This window comes from Patagioenas fasciata, chromosome 1 (genome assembly GCF_037038585.1).
Source record: "Patagioenas fasciata isolate bPatFas1 chromosome 1, bPatFas1.hap1, whole genome shotgun sequence".
Taxonomy (NCBI): domain Eukaryota; kingdom Metazoa; phylum Chordata; class Aves; order Columbiformes; family Columbidae; genus Patagioenas; species Patagioenas fasciata.
This window is the reverse complement of record NC_092520.1, coordinates 23,284,095-23,300,734: the sequence shown is the minus strand read 5'-3', so window position 1 is coordinate 23,300,734 and position 16,640 is coordinate 23,284,095. Positions and strand designations below refer to the sequence as shown.

General features: G+C 45.8%; 2 protein-coding genes and 2 non-coding genes across 5 annotated transcripts; all 4 read right to left on the bottom strand.

The window, feature by feature from the left end:
- Nucleotides 1–1,841: 1,841 nt before the first annotated feature.
- Nucleotides 1,842–4,042, bottom strand: RASL11A (RAS like family 11 member A). Its single transcript, XM_065852249.2, has 4 exons — nt 3,852–4,042; nt 3,640–3,696; nt 3,490–3,569; nt 1,842–3,289 (listed from the first exon to the last, which is right to left on the bottom strand). The coding sequence occupies exons 1-4, from the start codon at nt 3,970–3,972 to the stop codon at nt 2,837–2,839; spliced, it is 711 nt and encodes a 236-aa protein (XP_065708321.2). The 5' UTR covers nt 3,973–4,042; the 3' UTR covers nt 1,842–2,836.
- Nucleotides 4,043–11,177: 7,135 nt separating this feature from the next.
- Nucleotides 11,178–16,345, bottom strand: RPL21 (ribosomal protein L21). 2 transcript variants are annotated; one of them, XM_065830420.2, is made up of 6 exons: nt 16,254–16,345; nt 15,063–15,141; nt 14,393–14,454; nt 13,207–13,319; nt 12,427–12,577; nt 11,178–11,315 (listed from the first exon to the last, which is right to left on the bottom strand). In XM_065830420.2, exons 2-6 carry the CDS (start codon nt 15,127–15,129, stop codon nt 11,226–11,228), a joined length of 483 nt encoding a protein of 160 aa, XP_065686492.1. In that variant the 5' UTR covers nt 15,130–15,141; nt 16,254–16,345; the 3' UTR covers nt 11,178–11,225. The 2 variants fall into 2 exon arrangements, with proteins under 2 accessions (XP_065686492.1, XP_065686482.1); XM_065830410.2 differs by having other exon boundaries at nt 16,221–16,332.
- On the bottom strand, nt 13,017–13,149 carry LOC136097414 (small nucleolar RNA SNORA27). Its single transcript, XR_010650803.1, has one exon. It is a non-coding gene; the product is annotated as a small nucleolar RNA SNORA27 (small nucleolar RNA).
- LOC136097398 (small nucleolar RNA SNORD102) lies at nt 13,522–13,596 on the bottom strand. The gene has a single exon (XR_010650787.1). It is a non-coding gene; the product is annotated as a small nucleolar RNA SNORD102 (small nucleolar RNA).
- Nucleotides 16,346–16,640: the final 295 nt, after the last annotated feature.

Below are 16,640 nucleotides of genomic sequence, written 5' to 3'. Positions count from 1 at the left end.
TGCTTTTCCCTCCCTACCCCTGTGTGCTCCTCTTTGTCCGCTCACCTGGGACTGAAGAAAATGCCAGGACAAAACGAGCTGGGAGCCAGTGAGCTCCTCCTCTGCTTTGCCTTTCAGCTTCAGTGTCACAGGGGCTGAAAAGTTCTGGGTGAAGGTAAATCTGTGCCAGCCAGGATAAACTCTGACAAATGGCTTAAATGCCTAATTTATGTACCTGTACCCGAAAGCGTTATCCAGAACACCTCAGCTCAGCTGCTGCCTTAGACTGGAGGCAGGTTGGAGCAACCCTCTTGCCGGCATGCTTTAGCCAGTGAGATTCCCCATTACATCCCTGAGGGGCCTCATCCAGCTCCTGGCACACAGCTGAGCCAGCCCCATGGCATGGGAAGTGCAGAGAGGGGATGGGAGGGTTCACACCTCCACCTGAATGTGGGTGCCTATGTAATGCGGGGCATCTCTTTAGGTTCTCCCCATAGGAGAAAGATGGGACAAATGACTGTATTTATCCTCCTGCCCATCCATCCCTGTCGTGTGCCCATTGCTCCTGCCCAAACTCTTTCCCTGCACCACAGTGGGGCCTCAAGTTTCTGCTTTGCTAGGGGCACCACCAGAGGTCCATGCCTAATGTTCTTCTTCACCTGACCTTTGAGGACTATGATGAGATGCAGACAGGTCCAGTACCTGTTACTTGCCCTTTTGGTATATTTTGTGCCCGTATACGAGCTGGATACCTCTAGCAACATGCTCAGTGAAACTCTACTGGATGTGTGAGTAGGTAATAAAGCTTTGTCATTTCCAAAGACAAAAGCTGCAGCTTAAATAACAACCCAAACTGCGTCATAGTGGTAATTTCTCTTGGAAACAATTTGTTATCTCTGATTTCAGGATGGCAAAATACTGCATAAATATTACGTGTGATTTTTAAAACTCCCCTTCAAATTTCCCCATGAATGCCTGTGTGGTGAGTTTGAGTCTGCCAGGGATACGCTTGTTTTCATTAACCCCATCCCCCTGCTCCCCTCAAGCCCCAGCCCGGAGTCCTGGGCCTGGCAGAGCAACTGTGGCCATGATGAAATATTTTTTAAAAGTTTTAAACAGTACTTTGGGTTGTCCAGGCTGTCACTGTGCTTTTGCACTTCCCTTAATTAACTCCAGAGTTCTGGACCCAGTTTGCAGGTCCAGTTTCAGTCTGGTCCTGCAGCTCTGCAGCTGCCTCCCTTCAGCTCTCACACTCCTTTTGGTAAGGCAGCAAAGAGCCTTTAAAGAGAAGAGATACAGGGAATGTGGCTGGGCTTGGGTTGTACACATGGCCCTACATGAGGAATAGAGCTGCTGACATCCCTCACCCCTGCCCAGTGCTACTGTGGGCCTCTGGTGCTTCCTCACAGAGCATCATCCTTAACTTGCTCAGTCACCCCTCAATTACTACCATCACAAAAGTCTTTCATCTGCAGATCAAGAGTGGAGGTGTCCCAGAAAGCTTCAAGTCCCAGGGGCCAGAAGCAACAGATACTGCCCACTAACTGCAAGGGACCTATGCAGCAGTTACCTGCCTTTCCTAACAAAGGCAAGAAGGGTCTTTGGACTTAACCTTTGAAAATAAAATAATAATTAAAAAACAAACACACACCACCAAAAAAAAAAAAAAAACACACAAAAAAACCCAACACAGACCAAATAAAAAAACAAACAAACAAAAACCCAAGAAACACCCCCCTGAAACAAACAAACAACCAGCCAAACAAACAAAAAAACCCCAACAAACAAACCAAAATTCACTGGAATAGTGTGTGAGCAGGGACAGCAAGTTTCTCCTTGTACAGATTACTCCACTTCCACACTTTCTACTCAGAAAGGAACAGAGTTTATTTTTTAACAATACCACGCACATACTTCAGAGGCGTATTTGAAATGCAAAACCCACATTCCATGCTCAGACATCCAGCAAACAGTTAATCAAAACCCTTCTAGTATGGCATAGAGCTTATGTGAAATAAGAGTAAAAAGTCTGACCTATTTCAAACAGCTAGGAAATTGCCCTGGGAAAGGTAAAGTTGTGATTCATTTTAAATGTAACTACTTTCTGTTATGGGAACCTATGCATCTGTCTTTCCTATCACACATCTCCAGGGAAAGCAACAGCCATCCCACACACTCCTCTGCGGCTGACTGCTCAGCACTTTGTCCCACAGTAAGCTGTAGGAGAAACTCAACCATCCTGTTAAATGGTTTGGGCTCAAAAGATTAGTTCTGCAGGATAGATAGATCTCTAAAGCACATCAGAAATCGAACTCATTTCTAACAGCTTATCATCATCCAAGCAATTACAGGTGCAAATAAAACAGCGGGAGAGAGGGAGAAGAGAGTGCTTATCAGAATGCTTGCAGACAATTATATTTTTATGTTTAATAAAACTTTTTTTTTTCCTCTCCATATAAAGCTTTCCATCAAAGGCTTTCTAAGCATTTTATAAGAGCAGGTGAGTGTTACATCATCATCATTCCCGTTTTACAAAAAGGAAACTGAGGCCCAAAAAAAGTCATCTAGGTGGAGCAAAACACGAAATCCCAGCCCAAAACAGAAACAGAATCAAAACCGCCTGGCAAAAATCCCCTTCTCCAAGTACTTCTATTTAGTTGCTATGCAGCATTTTTTTGTGTGTGTAAAAATAACCCAACCAGTCAAACAAGAGAGAATGGCAAGGAAATTGTAAGCTTTAACATACTTACTTCCATACTGCTGGCATTAGTACAAAAATAAAGATTTTTATTAACTAGTTTACAAAAATAAAGTCTATTGAGTCACACAGGATCTCGTGGGGGGGGGGGGGTGTGTGTTATTTGACTTTGGAAGACAAAGCCTGTTTGAAACGTCTCTTTAGATCTTGCATGTTGGGAGATTTGGGCCGAGGGATGATGGACGACCACCTCCTGTCTGTGCTGCTGGCGTGCTGTAGTTTGCTGACCTCCTTGCAAAGATACTGGAAAACATCACAGACGCCTTGGGAGTCATCACTTGTGGATATTTCCAAGAACAGGCTGCCCAGTTCATTTGCTAACTGTAGTCCCTCTTTTGCCTGGACTTGCCTGGCATGGAGGAGGTCTGCTTTGTTCCCCACGATAATGATGGGAGTCCTGGCATCTGGGTGGACCTTGCGTATGTGCTGGTAGAGAGGTCGGACTGACTGGTAGCTGCTGTAGTCTGTGATGGAGTAGACCAGGAGGAAGCCCTCTGCCCACTTCACACACCTGGACAGGGAGTCCAGCACCTGCACACAGTCTTCCTGCACCTGTGGTAGAACAGAGAGCACAATTTGGCATTGAGTTGTAAAACTAGAAAACCTGTCTCAGAGATAGCACGTAGCAGGTCCAAAGGGAAGCTTCAGCTCAGTCTTAGGAGCCTTAAATCTGGCCTTGTAGGAAACTTGGGCTCAAAAGCTGAGCCTTTTTGTGACAGAGAAGAACCGATTGATTTGAAGCATCTCCTTACCTGGATACACCCTGGCGTGTCTTGGATCTGTACAGCAACGTGGTCCCCCTCCAGATGCACCAGCCTGGAGTAGAGGTTGCCTAGGGAGCAGAGAGCTGTCAGGCACCGGCCGCGGGGGTCCCTGCCGCGCCCCACCGCCCCTTGCCTCACCTGTGTTGGGCTCATAATCCCCAATGAACCGCTTCGTCAGGAACCGCACGATCATCGCTGAAACACAGAACGGCCGCGTTAGGCGCTACGGACGGACGGACAGGGGAAGAGGGGGCAGACAGGGGAAGAGGGAAACGGACAAACGGACAGCAGAAGGGGGGGACAGACGGGGGAAGGGGAGACGGACAGCCCCGCGCCCCCGCCACACTCACCGCTCTTGCCGACGCCGCGGGCGCCCAGCACGGCCAGGCGGACCTGGGTACCGGGGGGACCCAGGGTGCACTCGGCGATAGGCGCCAGCAGGAAGGGCTGGGACATGCTCGGCAGGCGCATGGGAGGGGCGGCCCGGCGGCTGGAGGGCTCTGTTCGGGCTGGGCTGGGCTCGGCTCAGTTCGGGCTCAGCTCAGCCGGCAGCGCTCAGCGCGGGCGGCCGCCGGCGGCTTTTAACGGCTCTGCCGGCAGCACCGCCCCGTTGGCTGCACCGCCCTCGCTGTACCGCCCCCAGCCCGGGCGCCCACCCGGTTGTACCGCCCAGCGGTCCCCCGCGCAGCTCTTGCTCCAATTGCCCCGTCTGCCCCATTTGCCCCCCAGTTGTGTCCCCCCGCTGCCCACCCTGCCCCTTCCTCCCCGCCACCTTCCCCGTTCCCAAGGCGTGGGGTGACCGCCGTGAGTGCAGGCACCAGAGGGTGGGGGACAGCCCGGGCCGGCCGTGCAACCTCCCTGGTTTGGGGCGGGCACCGCAGCACCCTGCCGTGTGTCACCCTGGCCCGAGGCAGGCAGACGGCAGCACAAGTCTCACCGTGTTTAGGAGGGTGCGCCTCCACACCGCATATGAGCCCCAACTGCTGCAACAGGCGCTTGTTTTATGCACCCTCCCTGCAGCGAGGGACTCAAGTCATGAATGAACAGAAATTATTTATTCTTTTCCCTCAGACTATTTTGTTTCCAACATCTGGACACATCCCTCTACAGTCAATGTTGAAATTCCAGTTTGTGGATCCAGCAACAGCCAGCCCTGAAATGAAAGTGGTCCATGGGGCCTTGAGGTCTGAATTGGGCCCTTTGGGTTTTCAAATCAGAAGAAAGGTTCAGAGGAAAAAGGTGCTTCACCACATGCTGCTGCTAAATAAGCCTCAAACCTGCAAACAGCCATGTGAATGCTTCAGTCTCTGCAAACCCTTGCCCTGGCTCCTGCAAAACGACTTCTGCAGTGCACTGCTTCGCAGGCATGTGTTTACAAGATATATAATCCATTCAGCAGCTGCTTCATTTTTATCATGGAAATAACACAAGACACCATGAAATGGCATGGAGGAGACCAGCACATATGTGTTTGAAAGTAGCAGGATGGGTCTGTGGCCACACAGCCTGGTACCACGGAGGGACAAAGACACTGTGGGAGCTGCTGGGACTTGGCTGTGGGGTTGATGCCCAAGGACAGCCCAGGTGGTCCTGGACACCTGCACATGGACAACTGAGCTGAACCTTTGCAGTGGTGGGGCTGTGCATTGCCGCTGCTGTCGGTTACCTTCCCTCTCCCCTTCAATACAGCTCTCAGAAGATGCACGCAATGACAACAGGCCGTTTCCTTTCCTCTTGTCCTTCCCTCTTACATTTTTTCCTTACATCCATGCATGAGTCCAGCAGCCCAGCATGCTACGCACTTCTTCGGACATCATCAGCCTCAGTTGCTCAAGTGACATGAAAACTTAAAACAAGAGTACTGGAATCACCTTGCCAGGTCTGGTCTACCAAAGTCAAAGTGTTCCTGAAGAAAGTCAACCCTTGACATTGTGGGGGCAAGGATGGAGAGGAACTTCACTCCTCATGGATAGAGAGTTCAAGCTCTGCACCCTGCAGTGGCCAGAGGACCAGCTGGCCCCCCTCCCTAAGCAATGTTTTGCCCCATTTAAAGATTCTCCCCTGACACCCCAGAAGTTTTCTACCTGATTATGATTCCACACTGCTCTTTGCTGAAGGATTACATACACTTCACAGTAGTTAACACCACACTAATTAACATCAGTTAAAGTTGTGCCTGAAGAAAAGCATGATGGAAGGAGTGCTGTTGATTATTTGTGTTATTTGAGTGCCTAAGAACCCCTACAGTAGTATCAAGGGCACTTTTAAGCTGAAAAACTGATTGCCTCTAAAATTTCTACTTCACTTCCCATCATGCCAGTGAGCCCTTTTCTTTTAGTAAACAAGATTTCTCTTGTATAACTAAAAGCTTTTGGTTTCCAGAGGTTCATGCTATTGTCATCTGCTTCTATTGTCATGCACCACCACTTGTCTTTGGCCTTGCTCACAGTGCCAACACAGGCTATTTTTATACGTTTCTTTACAAAAGAGCTATCAGAGTACATTCATCATGCCCTTGGAGGAACGCTACCGAAATGAGTCCATTCCAGACAGATGATTGGCAGGTGCTGAGCTGTGAAAGCAGTAGTATTAAATAACCACTGTTCCCAAAACTTGAGGAGCTCATGCTGCCTCACTTACTGTTGAGACCACTCCCAAAGGGCAAATTGTGATGGTCAAGCATGGAGATGACTGTGCAAAACCAGGCAGGAAACCCTGTGAAGGAATTAATTTTTTGGAATGATAGGCTGTCTCCCCATCAACACCCACTCTGGTGCAACAGGAGCAGTTCAGTAGGTTGAAACAGTTGGGGCTCAGGTTCCTCACTTTTTTGGGCTCAGATAAGCTGTCCCTAGGTTGTATGGGCCTTACAGCTGCTTCAAGGAGCCTTTCCTTTCACAGCTGGAGGTCCTATTTGGAAAGGACAAGGCTGTACTTTCACCCATCCCATGCAGATGGCCCATGCCATCATCCCTACAATCTACCCTTTCACACAGTATCACTCAGTCCCACTCACTTGGAGTCCCAAGGACACCATGGTGCTGCCTGACCCATCTCCCTATTCCAAGCTCTGGTACCATACAACAGCAAGTTGGCAACTTTTGCGGGAGGGAGTAAGCATCTTACTTCTGTGGCTGTGGCAGGCATCCTGAGTGCTTCTAGAGCTCCTTTCTCCTCTAAGAAACAAAATGTAAAGTGTTTTCCTGGGAGTCTTGATGTTGAAGAATCAGATGGAGGTTCTGGGCTTGAGACTGGCAGGACTATGTGAGATAATGAGCAGTAGGCATAAAGCTTTTCCACGTGGAGAAGCGCTCATGAGAACCTTTGCTGTGAGTTGGCATGGCTTCACCACTCTTGTATCAACTTTCAGGAGCACAAGTCCATGTTCAAGACTGCAGCTATTCCTTTCAGTTCGCAGTTCCTGCTGATCAATGGCTGAACAGTTTGGAGTGGGCATGAACAAGAAAGGTAATTGAGGGCCCGGGGGCCATCACCCAAAGCCTCTTCCTCCAAATAGTGGAAAATTAAATCAGCAACCTCAAACAGAGCTTTTTATCTTTGTGGGCCCCTGAGCTGTATAAGTGCTGCTGATGGGAGCAATGTCCCTACCCAATGCTTGAGCAAGGGTGGTTATGACTATGTAAATCTCAGCAGCTACAACCTGATTCTTACATAGACCTTGGTAGTATACCCACTGAGGTAGATGCACGGACATGAAAAGCTCATCATCTATGTCTTCCATGCCACCATCCTCAGCATTGCAGGGACACCTGGTACCTTGTTTCCATACAAGGAGAAGACCATCTGCAGTCACAGGGTGCCCCTTGTGCTGTGGGAGACACTACCCACACCCCTGAGTCATGAGGTGCAACCCAATCATAAGCTCAGTCTAACCATGCCTTTTCACTACATACCCTGAACTTTAGGAACCCAGTGCACTTTGTGGACTCTGCAAGGACAGGGGGAGCCTGTCCAGGGATAGGCAGGATCACTTTCTCTGGCAGGTGTACACACAGCTCTTGGTATTCTCTGAGCCAGTCAAGACACTGCAGCACAGCATTTGTGCCTGGGATGCCACCTGTCCATTTGACCATGAAGGTTGTGAACATGCTGAATCCAGGATTGCACTGAGAATGACAAGGGAGTGAACTCTTTCCTCCATCTGATACATACAATGGGAAAATTACAAAAGCATGAATTGTTGGTACGTCCTCGTGGCAGCTGCTTGTTCATCTCTCCCCTAGGAGTGGAGCTGGAAGTGTCTTGCACATCCCTTGCCCCACTCAGACACGCAGTTCACCTGCTCCCTCCTGCAGTCCTCAGCCTGCAGTCCCTTTCCACAGGCATGGTACCTCCCCCCAACCCCTCCACTGACCCTTTCTGGCCACACAGGGTATTAGCACCAGCACTGCCTACACAGCCCCCAGGAAATCTCAGACCTCAGTGTCACCGAGATGCTAGAAAAGACGAAGCTGACAGCTCAGAAGGCTTCCTTACTTCTCTAACAAATGACAGGAGATTTTGGCAGGGCCTTTGGCAGGAAACCAGCTACAAAGGTTGAAGGCCATAAAACCTGGTAAGGAGTCAGCTCAGTCCCCACCTCCTAATTAGGCTCTGGAACAGAGACAAAGCACCACATTGAAGTGTAAGGGCTTGTGCGAAACCATAAGCACTTCAGTCTTCTCATGGTGTAGAGGGACAGCCTGTCCACCAGCTCTGGCATATGAAGTCTCTGTACTAGAAAGGGACTGGAAGACAGGTAACATGTAACACTGAACATCTGTGGAACTGGCTTTTAAACTAGGGACTCCCAAATTCTGCTAGCTCAAGGTGTGTCTAATATGGGAAACCTATAGCTTTGCAGATTTCACAACAGTTCTCCACAATTCAAAGCATCATGGAATGAACAAAATTCAACCCTGTCATGAAGAGCATGGAAACACCAAGCCTGTAGCTGGCAAACTCGCTGCAAGGTTTTGCTTGCTAGGCACAAGCTCAGAACAGGACTGCAGAGAACTGGTTACAGCTTATGGGTTTAGTGTGTAAAATCCCTTCCAGATGGAGTCACAGGGGAGAGGAACTTGAAACAGATGCTAGGAGGAAGCACACATCTCCACCCGGGGGCAGAGAGGCTTAACTGCTGAAAGCACTCCCCTGCCCTCCCAAATCTTCTGCAAACACCTAAAGCTATTTTCTTCTTTCAAGGACGCATTTCAATTTAGACACTACTTTCATGACTGAAGATGTCTTGCCAGGTATTCCTTCAACAACTTTTCTCAGTTCACAGATCTCCCTCTTTTGTCAGCACCCTGCAAAAACAGCGGCTGAACACATGGGAAGCAAACTTCAACAGCAGGTACAGAGATCTGTAAATATCTGAGCTGTGCTTCTGAAAACCTGAGATTATCAGCAAAACCACCACTGCACTGAGAGCAACTAACACATAGTGTCTACATGCTGAAGACAGGTTAAGCATCAGTTGATCTGTTCCATTTTCAAACATTAAAACCCCCCCCAAAAAGGCTATTATCTTCCCATACAAACCCAGTTTCATTTTCAGTCATTTCTGGGAATCCTGACCAAGGAAAGCATTCCCTCCTTCTCCTCGCAGCCCACACAGAGCTTCCAAATATGCATTTATGAGCATCTACTGTTGGCATAGTGACCTTAAAAACACTGAGACTACATAAATTGAAAACTGTTGCAATGCACAGCACCTCCAGAAGCACAGCTCTTAAGTGAGACCACTGCATGCTATCTAGCTTTATTATTCAAAAATGCTGAAAATAAATTCAAAAGTTTGTAACTACCCAACACTTACATTAACCATTTCATCATGATGCTACAGTCAATTCACTTCAATCTTGGCATACCAAGTACAAAAACACAGAACCAAAATAACTTGCACAAGCATGCGTGAGAAGAAAATTTAAAATATCTTCACTAAACATAATACCAAATAAAGTCTGTTCAACTCCTTCAGATGCAAAGCCTAATGGAAAACTAGGCCTATCTTGTGAGTCAAATACCAATTTTAAATTGCTGTGGAAATCCACAAGCCAAAGCAGCTAATAAAGGTCTAAGGCTTAGTATACAGATCTAGCCACTCCAAGAAAGCTCCACTTACTCATAAAAGCTATACACATAAGCTACAACAGCTAAAGCCAAGAAAGACTATTCATGAACCTTGCTTTAAGAGATAGTGGTACACTCAAAGTCCAATAGATACAGTCTCAAAATACAGTACTGGTGTCACATATCAGTCTGTTGATGGGTAAGCTTTGCTTCAACTCCCTCAAAGCAATTCCAGTCATTCCAACTATATCGCCTACTCCATCTTTCAGTATGGGAGCTTGTAGAAACATCAAATCCAGTGCCTGCTCACAAGGACTTTGAACCTCCAGTGCCTAATGCCTGTCAGCCTTAAATACCAGGCCAAGCCTGGTATTTAACATCTAATAACTGCATTCCATGAGAACGGGAACACCCACAATTAAATGTTAGGTAAACTGAAACAGGCCTAATCCATTAATTTATAAGCAATCTGTTCACGGTTTGACACTTGTTTGACACTTAGGAATTAAGGGAAAAAGTAAACCTTGTTCTCTCTCCATTTCTTACTCCCAAGCCCACTAGCTGTCCTACAATTGACTATTCAATTATTCTCACCAGTCAATACCTACAAAATGCTTGTAGGTCACTACATTCTCTAATATTTTACTCCCTCTACATGTACACATTAGTTTGCCATCACTTAATTGAGGTAGTTACATCACACTTCAAAAGATAGGTTATTTATCCATATCTCTAACAGTTAAGCTTACATTTATGCATGTTCCAAGCTAACCAAGCAGGTCACCTTCAGTAGTTTCTTTAGCAAACTTTACAGTCTCAAACAAAGGTCATAAAAATAGCATTGGTTAATAAGTAGTTGATAAACATGTTCTTCCATTTAAGAAATACTGGGCAGCGAGGACTGGGTTTTTGGAAATAATCAATAAAGTCACTGAGATGAGAGGAATGCATTACAACATCCAGGTAGATGTTTAGATTCAACAGACATGCAATACACATAAATACAAGTGTTCAGCTATGCCAGACAATTCAAATGATAAAAATCAAATAATGAAGGCTGGCAGTTTTGGAATCAGACTTGTTTCTAAACTGTGATTTCCTGAGAAGGCTTATTGGCCTACAGACATTCTAAAAATCCTGCTTTTGTAGATTACAATGGTGAAACACCAAATTCTGCCTGTAACCATTTCTCAAGAGGCTGCTTCTAAAAACTGCTTCCACAATTTTTTCTTCGGTATTAATCTGAGGCCCCTTACCCAAAAGCTTATATCAATGAAATATGAAACCCATTATGTCTTTTCCTACAAACAATTACATATTTAAGTGACACTGTACAATTCCTGCTATATGCTCTTAGTTTGTTGGCAAAATATTTCATGTCCTCTGATATTACCTCACTAGGTAATAAAAGGATGACCACCACTAAGCATGAGCAAACTTCAGTGTCGCAGGATTTATGGTGTATGACTAAACTGATCAGCAAAAGCTGCAAATTATTTAAGTGACCAAGCACCATGTAAGTCAAGTTAAATGAACAAACTTCAATATGTTTTCTGAAGTATCTGTTCCAAAAAAACCTGAAGGACTCAGTCACGATCACATACACTTGTCCAAAACCAGACCTTTAATTTATTTTTTTTAAATGTGCATTATGCCATGAATTCGTAGGGAATTGGCTCCAGCAGCTCTGGATCCTTTCCATTAGTTCTCACAAAGTGCGCTTCTCTTGGTGGAGCAGGCTGTAAACAGGAAAAGAAAAACCTCATAACACCAAAACTCAATAGAAACCTTATGTAGAATTCATTTTGACAACCATTTAACACAATATTTATGAACATTACAGCAATTTTAGCATTCCTAGTGTCTTCAAAATTTGATTCAAACAGCAGAAAGAGAAAGATCTGCTGGAAAGTGTGCTTGACTCTCACCTCCTGACTGAGAAAACCTATGCCTTACCCTCTGCAATTTACTAATCCAAATTAACATGAAGTAATGTATCCTGGGGGTTCCAGAAACAGCCGCCATAACGTCCTCTCTGAAGTCTAGTTATTCATTCTTTTCTTAAATGGTTACAACAGAAACTGTTGCACCTGAATTCAACTAAACCAAAGACAATACTGATCCTAAAAGTCAGCCACAGCTTCTGCTGCAGACCAGCAAAAGCAGCAGCAGCATCTGCCCCCTCTTCACAGTCAAGGATACAATTTTCATCCAGGAACAGTGCATTTCTGTTCAGGCAGCAAACACATCATAGTTCAAAAGCAGACACACTGCACGCTGTCAGTCTACTTTTTTAGCAGGTCCTGTTGTGGCAGGACAAGTGGTAATGCCTTTAAGCTGAAGTGGGGAGGGTTCAGGCCAGACATCAGGAAGAATTTTTTTTACAATGAGGGTAATGAAACACTGGCCCACGTTGCCCAGAGAGGTGGCAGATGCCCCATCCCTGGAGACATTCAAGGCCAGGCTAGACAGGGCTCCAAGCAACCTGATCTAGTTGAAGATGTCCCTGCTCATTGCAGGGGGTTGGACTAGATGAATGTCCCTTCCAACCCAAACAATTCTACGATTCTATACTTAAAAAAAAGTAACCTCCCGGAAAAGGATTGTGAACACAAGTGTACATGGTGGCATCAGACACCTCAAACACAAACTCCCAGATACCCGGACTTCACATAACGCTGCAAGAAGTTTAAGTGTGGGGTTTTTTTTTCGTTTTTCAAAGACAGTGGAAGGAGATCTGTTTACAGCATAAACACTTGTTTTGGAAGAAAATATTTTGCTAAACTCTCGTTCTAGGCTGGTTTGTTTTGGTGAAATGAACCAACATGTCAACTACAATAAAAATAATACCTGACGTTTCAGTTGAACCCAAATGCCTTTTTCTTTTGCTTCCTTTTTCTTCCTTTCATTCTCCTTCACACGCTGCAGAAAGCTGTCTCTGCTCTTGGAATGTTTAATATGCTCAATACGCACATTAATTCTCTTGGCAAGAATCTTGCCCCTAAGAAAGGAAATCAGTTTTTAATCTACTGCACTTGAAAAAAGGTTAGTTCAAAGCAAGCTTTGTGGCCTTTACAGGAGTAACTCCATAAGCTTAGTTGCAGATAATATGCCTTTATAGGGCAATAATTCAAAATACACCGCTGCAGATGCAGATCAGATAAAACTTATATAACTTAAATTAATATATAAAAATATAATGACAATTTAGGATTAAGACTCTGCAGAACATATAATTTTAACCTTGTAGCATACAAAGATTACCACTGCACTCCATTCTAGTTCCTGGGAAAAAACCCAAATCATCCTTTTCCAACTAAACTGTATAAAACCCAGCTGCACACGGTTACAAATTATTATTTTAAAAGGGCTTCAGTATCAACATGAAAGTCAGCTGAAAATCCCCATTAGCTAATGTAAGTGCTGCTCATAAAAATAAAAACTGTTTCCTCTGACAGGATCCAAGTCAAATGAGAATCATTTGCTTGGGTTATAAAAAGGATATTCACTTTACCCACCTTGAATGACCAATCAAGACAATAACTGTCTAACTGGCAAAGTGAAAGGAGGGTGCAATTACAGATCAACTTTCACAAAGATGAAGTTTTAATACAGAGTTTCATTACTTACTTAACCTGCTTGTTAACAATAATGCCCACGGCGTGCTGAGTAACATTATAGACCCTTCCAGTCTTGCCATGGTAACACTTGTGGGGCATACCTTTTTGAACAGTACCCATACCCTGTTAAGAGGTAAAACAAGAATAAAGTGTAAAGTTTACCTCAGAGGAAATAAAAAAGCGCAACATCAAGGACTTTTCAGAAGTTCTTTAAAGTACACATTTCAAATTTCTTAAGACTGATTTAAAAATATCCATTCATTAGAACTTATAACCACACATTTTATATCTGAAGACTACCAAATTTTACTATGACCATTCTGGTTGCTTTCAGTGTCGGTGAAATGACTGATCACTTTGCTTTCAGCAAGCAATCACAGGAGACAATCATCATCAAGCTTCAGTGTGTCAAGAAGTGTCAATTCTGAACAGTGCAGTTCTCAAAGAGTCAAATGACAAACAAGCAAATTACAAGCCATCTTCTGTGTGACTGTTACGAAAACTCTGCATTTCAACTGCAACTAAAGGATTAAATGGAGCTTCCAGATTCACTACAACTTAATTTTGAAAATACAGCTGATTTTAAAGGATAAGTTCTAGAATAAACCAAGTGATGGGAAATGCTGCTTCACTTTTTCTCCTGTATTAATATATATGACGTACCCTTACTTTTATTTCTTGGTTTCTAATTCTAACATGGCTTTGCCATCACCACCTCTGTACATACTTAAGTGTAAACCTACAGTGATTCAGGGACACAGACATAAACTATCAGCTACACAAACATAAACTATGGCTCTTTTGAACAGAGGGTGCAAATCAGGCAAAACAAAACATCTACTAAAATGACAGCTGGAGTTGCTATGAAAGTAGTGCTGGTAGGCATTATACAGCAACTTAAGTATTTAGATACAGAATCTTTCACTCTTTTCATCTCAATACAGAGTAACAGAGCACAGCTGATTATTTAGATGTGTACATACATATATTAAAAAACCCATATGAAACAGCAGTGACACTGAAGTGTTACTATTGGTTCAGTAGCATTGTCATACCCCTATTGCTTCAAAAGCGAGCAGCAGGTACTTGTGTTGACACACATGAGCCAGGTAACAAAAAAGACTACCTCAAGAAACTGGATGCTGAAAAGCATTACGCTGCTTCAGCTTTTAATTATGTAACACTTTAGAAAGTACCTTGATATCAACTATATCGCCCTTCTTGTAGATGCGCATGTAGGTGGCCAGAGGGACAACTCCTGTTGAGAGATACAAATTTGGATACTTATGAAGCTGACAATTTCACACAGATATAAAATCTACATAGATCCTGCATTTCATAAAGTTTTCTTAAGAATACCTCAAATTTAAATACCATTTCAAAAACATTAAACTCATAAATCAAGTTACCTTTTTTTTCCCCTAACTGTAATTACCTCCTCACATGCTCACAATTTTTGAAAAAATCCAACTAAGGAAAAATTACAGCTTTAATCTCATTCCTAATGCAAAAGTTGAGAATGCATTACAACTATTTACTACTTCATTTTTAACACAGCTGTTCTCACTGCTCATGGTTAAGCGGTAAACTGTACACTTTAAGTAAGAGTAACTTGACCTTATTTTCTTCAAGTTAATTTTCAAGCACTGATAAAAACTGGCATTGCTACAACTGTGAAGCAATCAGAATACCAATACATAAGCTGTAAGAGTTGTGAGTTTACTTGCATGTTGTTCCACAATTTCTAGCCAAAGCTGCCAGATATCCTTTGATACAAGCCATTGTTTTACAAATGCTACTTAGGGGCTGCTGACATCCAATAGGTCTGTAACTAAATGCAGTGTCCTTGCTATAAGGTATACTTACCATGCTTTCGAAATGGCCTTGAGAACATATAACGTGTCCCCCTCCTCTTTCCCTTTGTGTTCGTCATGTTGGCTGATTACTGTAAAAATTAATGCAAATATTTTAGAACTACTAGTTCATTCACCAAAAAATTGACTGATGGCATTTTCAGACATTTCAGAAAACATAAAATCTTTAACCCTATTCAAAATGACACTACTTTCAAATTCCTGGGTCAATTCTAGGAATGTTATTAGTTTAGGCATTCATAGAAAATAGTATTCAGAGGACCACAGGGTAGGTAACTCAGGTTAGAATGGATGCTAGCAAGTCACCTAGCTTCATCTCCTGATTCAATCAAGGTCTACTATGAGACCAGACCAGGTTGCTCAGAAGTTTGTCCAATCAGTTCTTGAAACTCTCCAAGGAAGGAGAGACACTACTGCACAGCCCTCCTGGGCACCCTGCTTGGAGGCCTGGCTGTTCTCATTATGAACATATTTTTCTTTATATCCAGCCTGAGCATCTCAATTTGACTTAAGCGAGTTTCCTCACACTCCGCCATGTGCCCTCATGAAGCACCAGGATCCACGTTCTCGATAATGGCTGCTGTTAGGTGCCCCCCCCCAAAGACTCCTCTGCTCCAGGCTAAGCAAGCTCCGTTCTCTCAGTCTCCCCTCACAAGGCACCCAAAAGGCAAGATCCCCACTACCAGATTTATGGCCCGCTATTACACCTGCTACAAGACACGCCTCAGGGGGACAGTGAGTGCAGCCATCAGGCACGTTAGCAAACCTGGAGTGCCACCGCAGCCGGCGGCCCGCTCGGGAGCAGCTCCCGCCCCCGGCCCGCGCAGGGCCGCTCTCCAGCCCCGACATTCCGGCGGCGGCCGCGAGGCCGACCAGGCCCGCCGCCACGTGCCACCGCCTCGGCGGAGCCCCACTCCTCCGCATCTGCACTCGCTGCTGCCCCGGCGGCTGTGTCCCTCCTTCCCTCAACTGCCTCCCGGCCCGGCCCGGCCAGCCGCCCCGCACCGCGCCCTGGAGGCCGCGGCCTCCTCGCTCTCTCAGCCACGGCTCCAGCAAGGCCGTGCCACCCCCAGCCGGAGAAGGCGGCCACCCGCCCCACCGCCGGCGCGGCCGCCCGCCTTCCCGCCGCCACCCTGAGCCGCAGAGGCACCTGAGGCCGGCGAGCGGGCCCGACGAACCTCACCGTGCGTGCCTGCAAAATGGCGGCCGGGGACGAAAGGAAGGAGGCGGCGCTGCGGCCGCCCTTAACAGCGGGGCCTCGGAGGGGCTGCCCGCGCCGCGCCTGACAGAAAGTGCTGGGAAGGCGCCTACCTAGCTGCCTGAGTGAGGTAACAACTACTGTGGGGGAAGGGCTTATGCGCTGATCGTGATAAACAACCATGGGGCTCCCCGGCGGGAGTCTGCCCCTTTGACTAAAGCAGGGACAAATGCTGAGGTTTGTTTTCATGGCTGTGCCGTGAGACGGGGCTAGGAGAGGTCTGACAGCGGGCGTGACGAGGAAGCGGGACGAGCCGGCTGTTTGTCAGGGATCCCGAGGAACCCGGTCTGTGGGCAGTGATTGGCTCGCTGT